This window comes from Callithrix jacchus, chromosome 21 (genome assembly GCF_049354715.1).
Source record: "Callithrix jacchus isolate 240 chromosome 21, calJac240_pri, whole genome shotgun sequence".
NCBI classification, from domain to species: Eukaryota; Metazoa; Chordata; class Mammalia; order Primates; family Cebidae; genus Callithrix; species Callithrix jacchus.
This window is the reverse complement of record NC_133522.1, coordinates 50,812,255-50,831,931: the sequence shown is the minus strand read 5'-3', so window position 1 is coordinate 50,831,931 and position 19,677 is coordinate 50,812,255. Positions and strand designations below refer to the sequence as shown.

Sequence of the window (19,677 nt, the reverse complement as noted above, 5' to 3'; positions counted from 1 at the left end):
GTAGCTGTGTGCAGGCTACGACTTCCTAACTTCATAAATACACCCTCTGTTGATTTTGTCTTTTATAGAAGAATTATTTGATGAATTTCCAGAATAATTTGTTTATCCTTTTAAAGGTATTTTAGATTTCAAATATAATTTTAGAATTCTAAAATTACATGGCAAAATAAACATAATTTTTTAAATTTTAAAACGAGGAATAAAAAGTGTTCATCAAGCTTTTAAAAAAGAGAAGAATAAATAATTCCTTTCCATCATGGCTGGGCAGCTGTCACATGGAGCCTGGGGTGAGGGCCACAGTGCCCTGCAAAGTTACAATGTGAATTAAAGTTAAAGACCCTACAGCTCATTTTCAAAAATCTATAAAAAATATTTTAAGTAACCAAAATATTGCTAAAATTGTAAACCAATTTACAAGTGCCCCATATGGTGGCTTTAGGGCCTATTTCTACTACACATATAAAAGTAGATTCTCAATACGTTAAGCAAACTGAAAAAGTTGTGAAAATGTTCATCAGCTTCATCCGTGGGAAGGTTTAAAGGGACCAAGTCCTAGCCCTTGGCAGCCAGTCTTTGAGGTTAGACATCTCTGTTTCCAGGGCTGTCATCATTCAGCCAAGGCTGTAGAGCATGAGAACCTGGTTTAGACACAGCCCATGGGAAACTGATGCTGCTCAGTGGCAGAGGCTAAGAGATTTAGAACTTTCTCTACAGATGTCATTTCTCCAAAATGATCCTCACACACACACACTTCTCCCAGTTGACAAAGCTGATGGAATGGACATTAAATTTTCATTTATAACATCCTCCAGCAAAAGCTCGATAGGTTACTCCTTTCGGTGCTCAAAGGGAACAAAGGTCAAAAAAAAGTAGAGTCAAGATGGAATTCCAAGATTAATAAACTGAGCAAGAACATGACATACTAGATCGCTGCTTACATTTTGACTTGGTTGCTACACAACTATCAGTATCAAAAATAAAATGATTATAAATGTATCTGGACATGCATTTAATCAAATAGAACCTCTGAAATAACCAAATGCTTTCCTTTCAGAAATAAAAATTACTATTGGACTGACAAATAATCCTGAGAAGAATACACTTTCGGTTAACACAGATTACATACATTCTAAATTGTTATTCACTTCAGGAGTATACTGAAATTACCCTCATTGTCACTGAAAATGCTAGCGTGATGAAGGAAAACACCACAGCTAGAGAAAGATGCCCACGTTCACAGCTCTTCTTAAACAGATGCCTTCTGTTTCGGTCTCATGCTACTGCATTTCACAGATGTGAGTACCGATCCTAACAGGGCTTTGCGTTGCCTTCAACATGACAACAATGCAGGACCACCATTTCCAGGTTTTAGCACTAGACCGTGAGTTTATCTTTCCAGAAAAATTATTTGGGACGTTTCTTCATCGTGTTAAGTTATGGCAGTGTCAGTTTGGGGATAGTTCTAGAAGCTACATAATCATGAAGCCTCTATGTGAGGTGGCTGCAGCTGTGGGCTACAGGCCACAGTCCTGACACAGAGACCCTGGGGACCCCTGCACACACTCCTTCACCGGGCCACTGTGTGGGCCAAGCACAGGCCACATTTTCTCAAATGAGGAGTATGGGCAAAACCTCTCTCTTAAAAGTTGCGGCAAAATTGGAAATGGTGAGTTGAGTTGCCCAGTAAAAACATAAAGCTGTTTTTTTAAAAGATCTGAAGAGCAGGATCGATGAGAAAGAAAACCTGAGAAACAATCAGCAGCAGCCTCGGGCTGCGCACACATCAGCAGAAGTGAGGTGAGCACGTGGGTCCCATGGTTCCCGGGCAGCGCTGCAGGAGGTGGTCTCACCCTCACACCCCCGATGGCTGACTTCAGGCAAAGCCAACACTTGGTGTACTTTCTGCAGAGTTGAGACCCAGCCCCCTCCACAGCACCCACAGCACACCCAAGGGGCAGCAATATCACCCAGAAACGCTTCACTGGATCACGGTTTGGGTTCTACGCGGTACACAAGAGCGATTCCAAGACCCCAGGATCTTGGAATGGGTTTTGTGTGAAGTCAAAGGGAGAGGTGCTGAGCTAAGTTCTAATGCTCAATAATCCCTCTCAGTGACATGTCACTCATCATTTACGGCTGCACGTTATCCCTTGAGACAAGAAGGTAAACACGGATATTTGTATTAGCTACAGCAACTATGCCTTTGTTTTACTTTCTCTGCTAAACTGTCCCAACTTCTGTGGAAGCATTTAAACCTGTTTTCTGGGACTGAAGATGAACTAGAAGAGGTAGGTACCTTCACTGAACTTTTCATGGAAGAAAACACAGAGAGGAAATGCTGATACACCCCAGAGACTTTCCCTCATCCCCCTCAACCCCCTGGCCCCAGAGAAAACAGCATGGAAGGAGGAGGCCCACACCAGTCCCAGCTCTCGTTAGTACCTTTGGGAACTTTAGATCAACAGACACATGTGACCCCCTTCCCTCAAAATATAGGGAGAACCCACTGGATTTGAAGGGAAATATTTCTGTACTGTTACTGCAGAGGACGAGGTACTTAAATTGACCTCAGACGTTTATCTTCGATTTGCACGTGTGCATATTCGAGCATTATTCTGAGAGGCGCACCATGATGTGATTCCACATGAAACAGTGGGGTTTCATGAGATAGACCCAGAAGCCTGTTCCAGGGGGAACAGTGACGCCCCATGACGATAGCAAGGAAGGAAAAACCCAGACATTCAGCTGCAGGGAAGATGTCTGCAGCACATACGGACCTACTGCAGAGAACATCCCAACGTTTAAAAACATGCTGCTGTCAGGAGAACAGATTATGGGAATAAACACATTCCCCACACTGGTCTCACGGAATACATTCACAAAAATACCAAAATGTTAACATAAAGTAGCTCTCTGACTCTATGTGACAGGCCAGATCTTACTCATGTTTTCTTCATCTTCTACGTCCATGGCAAAATACTTCTGAGGGTGTCTTGACTGGCGGAGACGGTTTCTGTCTGAAAGACAGTAAGAAAATGACATTTAGGGCGCCTGTAAGTAACATGAAGTCTACTCTAAGGAAATAATTATGACATGATTACAAATTAAAGGAAGAAATCATAAAATAAGAACTAGGTCTTGTTAGAGAAGTCAGATCTGCCATCTGGTACAAAACACCCCTCCTTGGCGGCTTCCAGTAGAGCAAAGGACTTCTGGTGTGGATTCTCCCACATGGAAGGACGACAGGGTGGGATCTGGTCCAGGCAGGGGAGGTTTAGGGCTGGTGCCCAGAGACCTCGCACCACTCTGAGGAGGGTAGTTTGATTCCAGGCAATGGATGGCCGTGAAGACAGCTGAACTAGGGACAAAGGCACTGATGCCTGCACCCTGGAAAGACATTTGATGCGGGAGGACTAAGGACACAACACACCACAACAGATGACAACAGGCCTCAGAAGGGCGCCCACATACTTATCATCTACCTTTACTCTGGGTAGACTTTTGGCTTCTAGCTGTAAACTAAAGCCACATAGCAGAACCAGCATCCATAGCTTCTCACTTGGCTACTTCTCTCTCACCTTGAGTCGCTCCTCATGCAACAAAACTCAAGTGCATATCACTGTTAAAATCCAATCTAATTTCCTAGCTACATGTAAGTACTATTTTGTTGGCAGGAGAAGCCACAGGAAATCCTCAAAGAACAAGTATCACAATTTCTAGTTATTAAAATAAATTTAAGAGTTTCCTTTTTAAATATTTTAGATATATTTTGTAAGACTGTATTAATACATGATCTACAATAAAGAATATCATCAAATTGCAATCGAGGAAAAAGAAGATTTGCAAATTTTATAACCACGTTACTTTGTATACAAATAAAACCTATTACAAATCACTAAAAGGCAAATTCATTTCTCCTAAATGACTAAAATGTACTAAAACATGCATGTATCTTATATATCTACATCAAATATCATATATCTAAAACCATATATTACATATACAGTTTTTTATAAAATCATTTGTTAATAACTGTCAACCTCACTATATTTCAGGCAAATTTGTTTCTAAAAGTTAAATGAGTTTATTTTTAGAATCCTTTAATCAAGAAAGTTTCCCAGATAGTTTTAAAAGCATTATTATTTTATAGTCATTAATTATTTCAAGATATATTTTCTGAGAATCTATTATGTTGCAAAGCACTTGTGCTAGATACAAGAACCTAAATCAGATTCTGAAATTTAAATGTAAATATTGCCTGAATAGCTGATTACATTAAGGAATTACAATGAATTATTTTAGGTGTAGAAATGGTAGTTCTCTTTTCGTGACATATACTGAAGTATTTACAAATGAAAGGACACTATCTAGGATTTACTTCAAAAGAATTCAGTGTGGTGAGAAAGAGATGAGGTGTAGAGGGAACCAACCAATGAGCCCTGGTTGGTAATTACTGATGGTGGTGATGGGCATGCAAGGTTCAGACAAATTCTGTATTTGTAAATGTTTTAATATTTCCATTATGGAAGGACTGATACAAAGTGACTGGGTTGAGGTCTAGAATGGGAGGTAAGATGTAGGCACAGAGGGCAAGACCCCTGCAGGCAAGGCGGAAGCCCTCAGTGGTACTCCCAGGAGCCTCCTGGCTGGAGGGATCAGGCCAGAAAAATGGGGACATGCTCACGAAACTGAGCTTTGGACCAGAGGTCTGGCTGAGCATACCATGAAGATGGGGAAACAGGAAGAGTGAGAACACTGACGTTACACAGGCAAAGCGATCGCAAAGTGCTTCTGAAAACACAAACTAGAAACTGGAGAAACAACAAATAAGCCTGTCCAAATAGCTCTGTTCTTATTGGCTGAAACTGCTTTTAAATAGGCAAAGGAACTTCCTCAGTGAGAAGATGGAGTCCTTGTCTTTCTTCCTCCCATTAAATACTTCTAAAAACCTTGGATATTACACATAAAACACACATAAAAAGACTGAGAGATGTACAGAAAGCTGACAAGCCAGGGGGCCTCAGGACCTGAGAAGCAACCCTGCATTTTACTTTTGGTTCATTTTCCCAACATAGAGCTGAAAAAGCCAGAACCCAGAAACATCAGCAGGCATAGGGAAAAACAAAACACAGAAAAAGCCTCAAAGAAAGCAGCTCTCTTTGGCCAAAGGACCAGGAAAGAGGTAGCCCAGCAAGACAGAAAATTTTTTAGACAAGAATTGCTTTCTTCCAGCCAGCAAAAAAAAAAAAAAAAATTGTTTCTTCTAACACAAAAGAAAAAACCTTGACCATGCCCCACCCATGCCAGGCTGTAAGGACGACCCCAGAGTCCCCTTGTTGAGGTGGTGTCAGACAAGGCTGAGTGGCGAGCCTCAATTTTCACTTCCGCCAGCACTAACAACCCCTTCCCTTCCCACACCACAATCCAGAGCCATGGGAGACTGTGTGGGGACCTGGACTGTCATCACACCTGGTGGAAATAAGGCTACCCCGTGCTGCCAGTGCAGGCTCCAAATGGAGCAGTGATGAGGCCCTCTCACAAGAGGTATCCGGGGAACCCAGTGGGGAACTTGAACTTAGCCCCCATCCAGCAGTAACGGGACGGCCTCCCCGCTTCCTCTGACACGTGGTGTATGAGAAAGTCAGCCAAAATGGAAGGTCTGAGTAAGACTTAGAGTCTCAGAATATCACGTGAACAGGTTCCAGTAAAAAATCACTGTCACAAGAGAAACAGAGAAAACAAACTAAATGAAAAAATAACAATCAACAGATGCCAACTCGGAGATGACACAGATGGTAGAATTGTCATAGAAAAAGAACAAAATGGGAGTAATCGGTCTAGCTGACCTCAGCATTTACTACAAAGCTCCAATCATCAAGGCAGGACAGTGTTGGCAAGAGGTAGACAAGGAGACCACAAGAGCCCCTCACAGACCAGCACAAACATGGACACTGGTCTTCAGCAAAGGTGCAAAAGCAATTCAGTGTAGGAGGAACAGCCTTATTGGAGCAATTAGAGATCAAAAAAAGTGGACCTCAATCCAGGTCTCCTATCTAACTCAAAATTTAACTCAAAATAGACTATGGGCTTAAATGCAAAACATAAAACTATGAAACTTGTAGAAAGTCACAGGAGAAAACCCTCAGGATGTAGGGCTGGGCACAGAGTTCTTAGACTTAATACCAAAAGCACAATCCACAAAATAAACAACTGATAAACTGGAAATTGAAAACTTTTGCTCTGAAAACGTCCCTGTTAAAAAGATGAAAAACAAGCTGCAGACTGGGAGAAAATATTTGAAAAATATATATCCAACAAATAGAATATATAAGAAATTATCAAAGCTCAACAGTAAAATAAACAATCCAATTAGAAAATGGGCAAAAGACATGAAGAGGATCTATGAATGGAAAATGAACACATAAAAAGATGCTCAGGCTCTCCAGTCACGAGGGAAATGCCGCTGGGAACCACAGGGAGGTAACTGCTGCACGCCTCCAAGAAGGGCTATAAAACACTGTGTTGCTTCAAAAATAGTGACAGCCCCAAGTGAAGATGAGGCTGTGGAGAAAGGGGATCTCTTATAGACTGCTGGCAGAAATGTAAAATGGGATAGCTACTCTGGAAAGTAGTTTGGCAGGTTCTTAAAAGTAAAACATGCAACTACCACATGACTCAGCAATTGTAATCCTGAGCATTTTTCCCAGAGAAATGAAGGTTATGTTCATTGAAGCATTATTTCTTACAACTACATGTGAATCTATATTATCTCAAAATAAAAAGTTATTTATTTATTTGAGAGTCTCACTCTGTCACCCAGGCTGGAGCACAGTGACACTATCTCGGCTCACTGCAACCGCCACCTCCCAGGTTCAAGCTGCCTGCCTTAGCCTCCCAAATAGCTGGGATGACAGGCACATACCATCATGTCCGGCTGATTTTTGTATTTTTAGTAGAGACAGGGTTTCACCATGTTGATCAGGCTGGTCTTGAACTCCTGACCTCAGGTGATCCACCCGCCTTGGCCTCCCAAAGTGCTGGGATTACAGGCGTGAGTCATTGCAACCAGCCTTCAAAATAAAAAGCTTATTAATAATAGGCAGAAGATACTCAAAAGGCTAAATTCTTATATATAATGAATCAATAATTGGTTTGCTTGGAAAGCCTGACTTCTCTCAGATATCTAGGACCAGGAAAAACAAGCTTTTTTACAAGAACAATAAAAGTGCTGAGGCACTGGAGTGAGCCCAGCTCACGTAGTTCCCCTAATTCATACAGTTCACCTTGTTTTCTTGCCCTCAGATATTAAAATTCTTTTAAAAGGACATGGAAAATGTCTCACAGTAGAAAATAGTCATGCCGCGTGTGGTGGCAGGTGAGTACCTGCAGGTACCTCCCACATTAGGAATGGGAGCTGGAAATCTCTTGCAGAGCAGAAGCCAACGTTTGCAGCTTTGAAAAATGCCAGCTCTTCTACCAAAGGTTGTCAAACAAAGCAAAACAGCACAGGCAAGCACGTCAGCACATCTCACATAGCGATTTTTTTTCTTCCCTTTTTAAAAGAACCTCTATGACCTGAACTACAAACAAAGAAGAATTAAAACCCTATCAAACATCCCCTATGGAACAAAATTCCAAGAATGGCCAATTTTAAAAAAGCTTTATTTGATAAGCAATATTCAGAACAACCTCGTCATTTCTCAGGATGCCCTGTAATGCAGTAAGAAGAAAAGCAGAACCGGGAGGTGGTAAGTGTGGAAGGGCATTGAACTTGGCCGCAGAACACCTGCGACTTCAGTTTCACTTGGTTCCAGGTACAAATCCAACTTTTTTTTTTTTTTTGAGATGGAGTTCCCCTCTTGTTGTCTAGGCTGGAGTACAATGGCACGACCTCAGCTCACCACAACTTCTACCTCCTGGGTTCAAGCAAGTCTCATGCGTCAGCATCCTGAGTAGCTGGGATTACAGGCATGTGCCACCATGTCTGGCTAATTTTGCATTTTTAGTAGAGATGAGATTTCCTCATGTTGATCAGGCTGGTCTTGAACTCTTGACCTCAGGTGATCTGGCCTCCTCGGCCTCCCAGTGTTGAGATTACAGGTGTAAGCCACCGTGCTGGGCCCCAACTTTTTTTTTTTTTAAATGGAACTAGACAACCTGATTCTAATGTTTACATGAAAAGAATAAACAGGCTAAAATACTCAGGAAAACTCTGAACCAAAGGAACAGTCTGTGGCTTAGTCCTCCTACTAGAAATGAAGAGCCTCAGTGCTTAAAGCAACACAGCATGGCTCACGGGCGAAGAGGATCAATGTGATGGAAGAAAAACCCAGAGTCAGACACAACACATCCAGACATAGAATATCTGGTAAAGGTGGCATCTTAAATCAGGGACATGCGAGCGAGCTTTTTAATAAACAAGACCAGACGCTGGGTTACCACCTGGAAGACCAAGCTGGAGCAAACAAGGCTGTTCCTTCACAGCGTCCTTACCGCTTTTGATTTCAGCGAACACGATCCAATTGGCAGTGTTACATGTTTTATACTGGGGGTAGGTAAATGGTTCTTCTATTATTCTTCATATCTTTTTATAGATACTTACATTGCAACTACAGGTATAAACTATATATATATATATATTGCTTTCAGTATTATCTAAGTCAAAAACATCACTAAACTGTTCCAAAATATTCAATTGATGATATTTTCAGTGAACTGTTTTACCTTCTAGGAAATCCTCCCTGCAATCTGCTGCTAAGTGAATCTTTTATTTTTTACTTACTTATTTTTCCTTAATGTCACTAATATGTCAATGCTAAGTGAATCTTTATAGAGATTTTGTACACACTGAACAAGATACAGATCTTGTACACAGAGCAAGGAAGATTTGTACTGAACTTTCAGCAAATGCATTTTTTCTAGTGCAATGCAAAAGGAGATAATTAAAATAGGCATAACAATGTACAACAGTTATCATATTAAGTGGGAAATATTGATGAGAATAGGAATCTACTGAAACAGAAGTGGAAACTGTGTCAAGGACACATGACAGAAAGAAACATGTAGAGGTATCAGTCAGGGCACCTTGCGCCTCAGTTGTTTAGTCAGCAACTTCACCAAACTGTGGGTCTAGCTCTTCCTTCATTAAAGGGAATGCATCATGGAAGAACCACATGCCAACAGCACAGACAGCAGTAGGCTGGCCCAGAAGGAGAAGCTCTAGGGTGACTAAGCAGGGGTGGGCCTGGTGAGGACTGGGCACTCCAGGGGGCCTCGAGTGAGGCGTTTTCAGTTTCGACAAATGCCAACTCTTTATTCACCTGACCACCCCAGGCAGCAGGTGTACTAATGCACATGTATGTAAGTCTTGTCACCTCACTGCACTGCATGCAGCAGGCGCTAAGGCCAGACACCTGGAGTCCACATGGTTCTCCCTCTCCTCTTACCTCACACCCCATGTCACCAGCTCTTCTTCTACACTTGGGCGAAACACATCAGCCTGTCTGCCTCTGCCCTGCTGTTACCACTCAGCTTGTGCAGGAGCCTCTCTGCCTTCTCTTGACCCTGACAGCCCCTTCCTTGCAGCAGCCAGGGCTGTCGTTACAAATAAAAAATGTCCTCTAACACATGCCCATGTGCTCAAGGCCACTGCCCTTCATCGTCAGCCCTTTACCATGCCCCCTCAGAGCCTCTCCAACTTCCTGGGGTGCTTCCCTGCTGCCTTCTTGCCGTGTCCTTGCGCAGGCTTCATCAGACCCCATCTCCTCCTGCTCAAGTCCAGCTCACACAGCCCCTACCCACCCCAGTGCTCCCTTCCCTCTCTCTCCACACACAGTGCAATCCACAACTGGTCTCCCTGTTTGTGACGTGCCTCTTCCAGTGGGCTGTGAGGCCTACATGGGTGGGAAGGCTTAGTCACCTTCACTCCTCCACCCAGGGACCCATGCTTGACCCCACAGGCATGCTGTACACTGAGCTCCTCCAACCCCAGCTTTTCCCTGGCAGCCTCCAGTACTTGTGCCAACACAGGGCACATTTGGCTTTTATGGCCTACTTCAGGCCCTGTGGACACATGCAACAGCTGTTCTCCCCGCATCCAGAGTCTTCACTTGGCTGCTACAGCTGTTTCCTAAAAATACACACTACAATCCTGAGTGCCATAACATCCTGAGACACCTACACATCCTAGATGGCAACTGCCATGTAGCAGTGGCTCTGCAGCTTCGGTTTTCCTTCCTTTTGGCTGCACTTCAAAATAGGGCCATGTGTTGGTCTTCACCAGAGAGAAAAAGCATGAACTTTTTTCATTTATTATTAATCTGTAATTTTTACCAAAAGGCACCAACTGGATGGCAACTGTTCACATGTACACTAGTTGTCACTGGTTGAGGGATCAGCAAAAAAATCACACAGCCCAAGTTGACTGTGCTGAGCGAACCTGGCTAAGGCAGCATGGGACAGACCAACTCAGTCTACAGCAGCAGGGCCAACGGCCCCAAACCAAACACAGCAAGCATGGGGACAAGTGTGGCAGAGCACGGAAGGCCAGATGTGCCCCAAGTTTCCCTTCAGTCACCCCACTCACTGCTGCCTGGTATCAGCATCACCCTGAGCAGGCCCACGGGACACATGTTCACACGTGTGACTCCCATAGGCCCCAGCAGCCCCCAGGAGGTCACACGTGTGCTGCCTCAGCATCACCCTGAGCAGGCCCACGGAACACATGTTCACATGTGTGACTCCCATAGGCCCCAGCAGCCCCCAGGTGGTCACACGTGTGCTGCCTCAGCATCACCCTGAGCAGGCCCACGGAACACGTTCACACGTGTGACTCCCATAGGCCCCACAGCCCCCAGGAGGTCACATGTGTGCTACCCTGGTGCTGAAACTGCACGAGGCTCCAGCTGTGGATGGAGCTATGGGCACTGCTGGCCTCGAGGGCCCAGGGCCAGTGCCCCTAGTAGGGGCGATTCCCAGCTCCTCGTGCAGACCTGGTCACCCCTCCCCGCTTACTCCCCGCTGGCCTGAGCACCCTGCCTTTCCCACCAGGCCCTGAGCTCTGTCCACTGCTCTCAGCTGGGTGCTTCCTGTGTGGAAGATGGTGGATGCTCCCAACTGTGGTGTCCTCAATTAACTAATCACATCCAGGGATTGCTACCTGTGCCCTGTTGTTGCCTTTTGGGAACACGTGGGCTGTATCCACTTTCTCCAAAACACATCTAAACTTGATTGCATATGAACTGATCTCTAAGTCCTTAGATCAGAAGCATTTGTAAATGAAAGGGCTTTAAATTGCTTACTGTTGATGTGAAAGGGATCTGCTTAGTATAACCTCCGTTAACAACTGTTTTCCCAGGCAGCTATTACTGTCCTCTTCTAAGGAACAGAAACACCTTGCTGGGTCACTCTGGGCGGGAAGCCTCTGACCAGCCTGTGGTCAGCAGAGCAGGCAAAGGGCACCGCGTGAGAGTCGGGGCTGAGCCTGCTTCCTGCCCTCAAGCTCTCCAAGCATGGGTCTGGAGTGTCTGCTGCTGTGAATAAAGACATCTTCTTGGTGATGGTTATGCAGGTGGGGCAGGTCCTGGCAATTCAGCACTCGCACAGCACCTACATAAAGAGGCACTCACGAGCATCACTACTGTCCCTAAAGAAAGGAGTGGGGCTTCTGCGGACAGACCTGCATGCTCCTGCTTCCCCACGTCCCTAGTCAGGTGTGGGTCTGTTTGATAAATCAAAGTCCAGTGTCACAGGATCCTTGGAGGATCATTTTTCTGGACAGAAACCTCTGTCATCAGTGGCACCTTTGCCTGAGTTTTGCTTGGGCCTGGTGGGCTTGTTCTGCCCACACAGCCTGGCAGGTTGCACTTGGCTCATGCTTCTGGCCTGGGTCCCATGCCTGCCAAGAGGAGCCAGGCGCAGAGTAGCAAGGGGTATGTGAGTGTGTGAGCAAGTGTGTGAGGGGTCCAGCCACTGTGCACAGCCAGGCATGCTGGCTGTGGCAGGGCAGGCAGCTCTAGGCACTGGCTCAGGCACTGGCTCCCTGCAAGGCTGCAGCTGGACCAGGCATACCACAAGCAGCTTCCATGTTTGGCACCGGGGAGTGCAATGGTGCAGAAGCTTGGAAACACAGGAACTGCAGAGCACCAAAGAGGGTGTCACAACCCTGGCTCAGGGAGCTCCTAGCTCTGGGCTCCCCGAAGGGCTGTAGCTCTTCTCTCCTCTTCTCGTTGCCTGCAACGTGGCAAGCGAAGGATGTGTTTCAGCTCTGCCATTCAGCAGGTCCCAAGTACTTGTCCCGTGTCCAGGAAGAATGAGGTGTGCAGACAACTGAAGGCTGAGCAACGCAAAGAGGTGCTTCACTGAGCAACAGAACAGCTCAGTGAGACCTGCAGTGGGTAGGTCTCTCCACAGGCAGGTTGTCCCATCTTCTGCCCAAGTCTGGCTAAGTCCGGGGGGTTTTCATGGGCTTCAGAGGAGAGAAAGTGTGTGATGATTGTTCCATGGGCAGCCATGGATGGGCCTGGGAAAAGCACCATACGTTCTCACTCCAGTCTGCAGAACTGGCAGCCTGGTCCCCAGCCTCAGGCCCTCTGTGGGCTGAAGGTGGAGTTTCACCAGGGACCCTCCCCTTTCTGCCCAGAAGCCTGTCCGCCTCCTGCTGCCATTATCCTGCCATCCACAGTGCCCATGACACCCAGACTGTTCCTGCTGAGGGGTGCCTGCAAGGCCTGTGCTGAGCTGTGCTCAGCCCCCCATTGGCCTCTCTCTTATGCTCATCAGCACCCAAAGTCTGGAGGGGGCCAAGGCAGCGGGGTGCTGGCATGTCAGCGCTGCCCTGAGTGCACACACACCCAGCCAGGTTGTGATAGTGCCTGAGCTCGGACACAATATTCCTCTGATATTCAAGCAGGCGCTGGGGGTGGGGAGAGGCTAGGCAGTGGGAGCAGGCACTTCTGAGCTTGAGGGCACAGGGCAGGCTTCCTGGGCCCCAGTGAGTGCAGAGATGCCTGGGTCTGCAGCTGCTACTGGGCGGCTGCAGCTATGCCCAGGATGGCAGGGCTACTGCCCCTCCAACTTGGAAGGGGTGGGGCTTCCACCTGTTCCTAGCTTCTGCCAGCTCTGTGTAGCACAGAGCCCCAGCTGCTGGAGCTGGAGCCATGGCAGTAGCAACTCCAGACAGGCTGCAGCTGCCATCACCAGCCTCATCCACACTATAAAAACTTATACTGACGAAAACACTAGATGGTGCTGATTACAGCAAGTAAATGCAGGCCAATTAATCCTGCCAAGTTATTTGCAGTATAAACCCTACAAAGCAGATCTTTAAAACCCTGGCTGTTATACTCTCAGAAGAATTACAGTAATTCTTACAGAAATATATTTTCGAAGTCATGTTTCTACTTGTTTTCCGTTAACCTTCTGGGTGTACACCTTCTGTGTAAGTTGATTACTTAACAATACAATGACCCTAACAGAAAACGGGATAGTAACACAGAGTTCAACTTGTGGAAATAAACAAAAAAGGAGTAAAAACCAAATTCATTATACTCTCTGTAAGGAGAACACTCACCATAATGAAATAGGTGGTAAATAAAATTCTACCTTGTTTATAAGAAAAATCCATAATGTTATGAGTTTACGTCATATCCAGAAAGATTTTTAGTAAGAATTCCAAACACATAAAATCTAGAACATTCTGCGTATAGTTAATTAACAATACTTAACACTGAGATAACTAAACAGAAGTAAACAATTGCAAGTATTTTAACAACATAATCATGCCAAAGCAGTGTTGGGGCGACTCTAAGGGAACAAAGCTGAATCAGGAGCATGGTGAGTGTTACAAATGTGCATGGAACAGGTGAACACACATAGGACGCAAGACAGTAAGCAAGGAGAAGGCTGAAAGCCACTCTTTTCAATGGGAGTTAAAAGGACCAAACAGGAAGAGGCTATGGGAACATCCGTGAGCCCTCCCACTGCAGCGGCTCCTGGCAGGGATCTCCCACCTCCTTTGGTCCAGCTCAACGGGGATCTGTAAAAACAAGGGAGGTTAGTCTCTTCAGTTACCTGTACCCTGAGTTCACTGGATAAAGACCATGTGTTTTCCTTCCATCTGAGGGACATTGAGCATGTGCCTTGGATAGAAGGCAGCCCCTTCCAGATGGCCCTGATGGAGGTAAACATGGTGACCTCCCTGAAAGTGAGAACCATGTTTCTGTGGTCAAGCTCGCAGCAGCCTACTATGATTGATAATATAAAGACAGACACCCAATTTAAAAAGCAGTAGACAAAATGTGAGCAAAATTCATAAAAGAATAAATGCAAACAGGTTTTAATAAATTTACTTTTAAAAGTTTCCTTTCATCCGATAGAAAGCAAAGAGAGATAGTTGTCAAAGTGACAGAGCATGGAAGTGACGAGTTGGTTCAGGACCAGGGAAAAGGGTCACTTTCTATGGTGAGCAGCACCCATCTGGCCTCCTGGAAGTGAACACAGCCAGGCCTCCCATAGGGAGCAGCCCCCTTGGCCTGATATACCTTGTTCACGTTGCTGTCCAGAGGGTAAAACAATCCCAAAAGTCAGAAGGAGCTGCCATGGGAGAAGACTATGGTGGTAAGAGGTGCAAAGGGGCCTATTCACCTCCCACTGGGCACCAGGAATGAAGGTGGAGAGATGCAGCCACCCCTCTTGTATGCTTACATCACCCTCTAAGGCAAAGTCAGGCATTACTGAGCCCCCGGTCATAACAACACCAAAATACAAAGCCTTAAACACTTCTGAATCTAATTCCAGTACTAGGAATTAGAAGAAAATTATTATGGCTTTGTTCCCATTCAAATATTTGGCTTCAAGGATGATGATATGGTTTGGCTGTGTCCCCACCCAAATCTCTTGAATTGTACCTCCCATAATTCCCCATGTGTTATGGGAGGATCCACTGGGAGATAACTGAATCATGGTGCAGTTTTCCCCAGACTGTTCTCATGGTAGTGAATAAGTCTCATGATATCTGATGTTTTCATAAGGAGTTTCCCCTTTTGCTTGGTTCTTATTTCTCTCATTGCTGCCCTCCATGTAAGACGTCCCTTTGTTCCTCCTTAGTCTTCTGCCATGATTGTGAGGCCTCTCAACCATGTGGAACTGTGAGTCAATTAAGCCTCTTTCCTTTATAAATCACTCAGTCTTTATTAGCAGTGTGAGAACAGACTAATGCAGATGATCCCCTTTGCTTTTTCATAAAGTTTATTTTGTATCTATGTTTCCTAATTCTTACAATAAACATGTACTGCTTCCATAAGAGAAAAAAATAAATTTTATTCGAAGCCTTCCTCCTACATATATAAATATGCCTTACTCTATACAGAACTCCACATGCAGTCTGGAAAGGGAGCAGACCCACGGGAGACTGAGCCACACTCCAACCCACCACAAGCTGTCTCTGCAGTCTCATCTGCAACCGCCACCAAGCACAAGCACTTGATATTACTTTTCCATGATATTACACCAAATACTGTATGCCCTGTAGATTCTAGCATACTGTCAGGTCTCAGGCAGACTGTGCAACTGGCCCAAATAAAGGCAGAATAAATAACTGCTAAGCAGAGGGACACCCATGGGGTGTGGGGATATGAGGAGGGTATGACAGCTCAGGGTGCTTTGGTGGGGGAAGTGGGGAGAAACACAGCCCTGACCATGAGACTGCAGCACAGTGGCATCTGGGAGGTCCCTCCCCAAATCCCCAGAGCCACAAAATGATGTTACCGGTACAGGACCAAAGCCCTGGAACAATTTTGCAAATCTGAGGCATTTATTCCATCCTATTATCACTACTACATATACTATATATATTTTACACCTAACAAATTATATATTTTATAAGGCCTACAGCAAAATTTCCAGATGTTCCCATTTGCTTTCACATTCTGCCTCATTGTGTTCTACAGTGACACCCTCCTCAGATGGGGATCTGGGGGCAAGGATCAGAAAGAACCCCCAAAGGATGAAGCCAGTGGCTGAGAGAACAAGGGACAAGGAAGTCCCACCCAACCAGGTGAGTCTGGTGAACAAGGAGGCTCCCTGCTGTGCAGGGTGCAGGAAGCTGGCCAGACGGGGCCAGACTGGGCCCTTCGCCTCCTCTCCTGAATGAGTGTATTTTACTGCAGTTACCCTGGCCCTATGTGACTCTCAGGCTGCTGGCCCACAAAGAGCCACAGCCAGACTAACGAAGCAATGATCAGGGATCACCCAGAGGTCTGGACACCAGCTGGGAAGACGTGATGGGCAAGGATACAGGCTCACCTCCCATGGGAGTGCTGGGCAACTTGTGGCATGTGCCACTGTATCTGGTACAACCCACACAGTTTCTGTATTCTGCTCCTCTGCATTCTTTCTTGGCTTTCTACTGTCGGACTAGAGGCAACTGTCAAGGTGACTCCAGAACCTTCTGTTAGAGAACAGAGCTTAAGGATGGAAGAAGTGTGGGTCCCTGAGTGACTTGGAGGGCCAGCTGTGCCACAGAGCATCACCCTTACTTCTGACGTGGTCACAGCCCCCAGCCATTCTTGTCCCTGTCCCCCATGCCCCCCACCCTATGCATATATGTACATACACGTTCACACACACAGACCCACACTGATCCATGCGCTTGTTTCCCGCCTCAGCCCAGCACGCCTAAGCAACGGCAAGCTTTAGAAAGCTGCATGAACTGCTGAAGCAGACACCCAGCAACAAAATCACAGCTAGAGCCGATGCGCGAGAGCACAAACTCTCACAGGACCCTGCCTCGTGAAGGTGCTCTGCCCTTCACAGTGCACACGCAGCAGCGATGCATTTGAAAGATGGTCCACTTTGCTCTGCTTGACACTACCTAATTAAGTTCCTGCTTATTTGAAAATTGTAGTTAATTTTCTAGAATCAAAGGGAAAAATGGACAACCATGTAAACTTTATTTTCAATATTAACACTTATAATTACAATAAGGACTGGCACGGTTACGGTTTGCTTTGGATCCAATTTCTATAGTATTTCAAGTGTGATTTCACAAATCTGCTTTTATACACGTGCCTTAGAATTTCAACTGTTAACCTGGAGTGCATCTGCTAGCCTTGAAATGCACCCTGTAGCTGAGAGAAGCTCCTGCCCAGGCAGCTGGGTCTTTCTTGAGCTGTGAGGCCCAGCAGCACAAATGCAGTGAAAGGTACACATACAGCCATTACAACAGGTTGCAGGAGATCTGGACCTTCCATCCATAACTGCTGCTGTCCACTGTTCCTGGCAGACATTACTGGAGAATGGTGCCTTCCATTCTTACCAGACACTGGGGAACATCCCTCCCCACTATTACACATATAGTGCACAGTAACAAATCACATAAATCCACCCCCTCTTCATGGACCATTCCAGAACAAACCTCAAGCCTGAAAGCTGTGGCTGCCCTCTGCTACTGCCATCCCATTACCCCCACCTTCCCTAAGCATGTCCAGACCCCTGGTGCCAGCATGCAGATGGTTGTAACGGGTACTTGTTGGATGAATGAAACAATGGATTAATGGAAGAGTGGGTGGGTGGGTGAATGAATAGATGGATAGATGGCTGGATGAATGGATGATGGATAGGTGGATGAATGAATAGATGGGTGATGGGTAGATGTGCAGATAGATGGATGAATAGATGGACAGATGGATGGTGGATGGGTGGGTAGATGGGTGGAGGATGGATAGGTGAACAATAGATAGGTGGGTGGATGGGTGAATGAGTGAATAGATGAATGATAGGTTGATGGATAGATGGATGGACTGAAGTGAGTAGATGGATGATAGATAGACTGGTATACAGGTGGCTGGATGGATAAATGCCATCCTATCCTACACCTCCAGGTGCTACCATGCTCTGCATCTCACAAAGGGTTGCTCTCTTTGCAAGGTAAGAGTTGTGGCTGGGACCAGGGAAGGAGGCTGGCATGGCAGCTGCCTACTTCCTCCCGATGGCCAGCTGGCTCTGCTCACTCTGTGAAGGGTGAAGATCAGGAGTCCCAGGGCTTTTCCTCCAGCAGTACTCAGGGGCAGCAGGCCTCTCCAGATCTGGACCTCTATCTCCACAAAGGCCCCCCACACCCTGTTCACCTCTATCCTGGAAACATGGGGAGCCCAGCCTCAGACTGAAACACAGTTCAGAACTGTTGCAATAGGACAATGGTCTTCACATGTGTATACACGACTGAGCACAGATAAGGATGTTATCACATGTGGGATAAACAAAACGCTCAGAAAGAAATATATCTGGAAATACAGGATGCTATTCAGACAGCATCGGGGGTGGAGAGTGAAGGACTGCTCGTGTTCCCATCTCACCACCCTCCCATGGGTCATCAACTTAGCAGCAGTGCTGTGAGTGAATGAGGCTACAGCAGCAGCCACTGGGCAATGGCTGGGGTGCAGGAAATGCTCCCTGTGTGGGCACTAACTGCTCCCCAGCATCCTGCCCTGTGGCTCCCAGGCCTCTCCCAGGTCTCATGCTGGCAGCCTCTGCCAGGGTGGCAGTGTCTGCTTGATGGGGGCTTGGGCCACTATGTAAATGGCACATTATTCTTTAGCCCTATTTTCCTGATGATTAAGCTAAGCCATCTGAGGCTCACACACAGTCAACAGTCAATTATTTGCCCTGTGGAAGGGAGTAACTGCATGGATAATTCGGGAGTGATGAAAAAAATCATTGAAATTATATTGCCACTGAAGCCAACTAAAACCGGTAACTTGCTTCTACATTGTTTTCATCAAAGAATTACATTTTAAAAGGTGTATTATACCCATCTGAGGAAAAAAAACCCACAATGCAATGCACATGACTTACAGTACCTTAAAAATATACAGTATAACAGACTATTTTACATCTTATAAAACTTTGCCAGTCTGGTATAAATGTGACAGCCCATCTTAATAATATCCATACTTTTCAAAGGGATTTTTATTAGTTTCAAAGATAATGCATATTATAAAATATCAACAGCAAGAACATATAACATGATACCATTTAAAAACACTCACAATGAACTTACATAGGAAAGACCAAGGAATACAGTCATTTAATATGTGAGCTTAATTGTTACACCTCATAACCCTCTCAATTTCTTATAACCTTGGTCTGAAAATACAACATATTTGAGAAGGTTTTCCCTCTGCAGAGTAAGATTATGGAATGCATGAAAAAGACATTTTAAGCTTGAATCACAGTAAATTCTAAAGGAATGATGACAGAATTATTCCTGCACTTTTCAATATTTTTCCCAACTTAAATGATTAGTGATGAATGTCCATGGAAAAAGTAGCGGCAATTGTAAATTGAGGGTATTTGGTAAAAATGTCCTTTAGTTTTTGCCTTTGTTTTACTCCCTATTGCCTGTCTTAGTGACATCTCAATTTCTAAAGCTTAACTGAGGAAACAAATACAGGCCAAGGCTGTCACCCCATGAGGTAGGGCCGAGGGAGCCGCCCAGATCAGCTGTCCTGAGACTGCCCATCAGTCCAGGAAAGCATCGAGGGTGTGGCGTCCCTGGCCCCGGACACACACACCTGCAGCAGGGTGCCCAGAGGGCCCAGGGTCAGGGTTCCCCACTCCCACAGACTTCCATGAGGTGCCATTGCCCTTGTTATATTAGCAAGGTGCCGTTATAAGATT

General features: G+C 45.6%; 1 protein-coding gene across 16 annotated transcripts in view; it reads right to left on the bottom strand.

The window, feature by feature from the left end:
• The window catches only part of ADARB1 (adenosine deaminase RNA specific B1), a 139,898-nt gene that overhangs the window by 41,966 nt on the left and 78,255 nt on the right, over positions 1–19,677 (bottom strand). For all 16 annotated transcript variants that reach the window (XM_078358775.1, XM_078358773.1, XM_078358778.1 and 13 more), the window contains one exon: positions 2,943–3,017. In XM_078358775.1, the coding sequence (XP_078214901.1) occupies positions 2,943–2,970 (28 nt within the window). In that variant the 5' untranslated portion in view covers positions 2,971–3,017. The remainder of the gene's footprint in view (positions 1–2,942; positions 3,018–19,677) is intronic.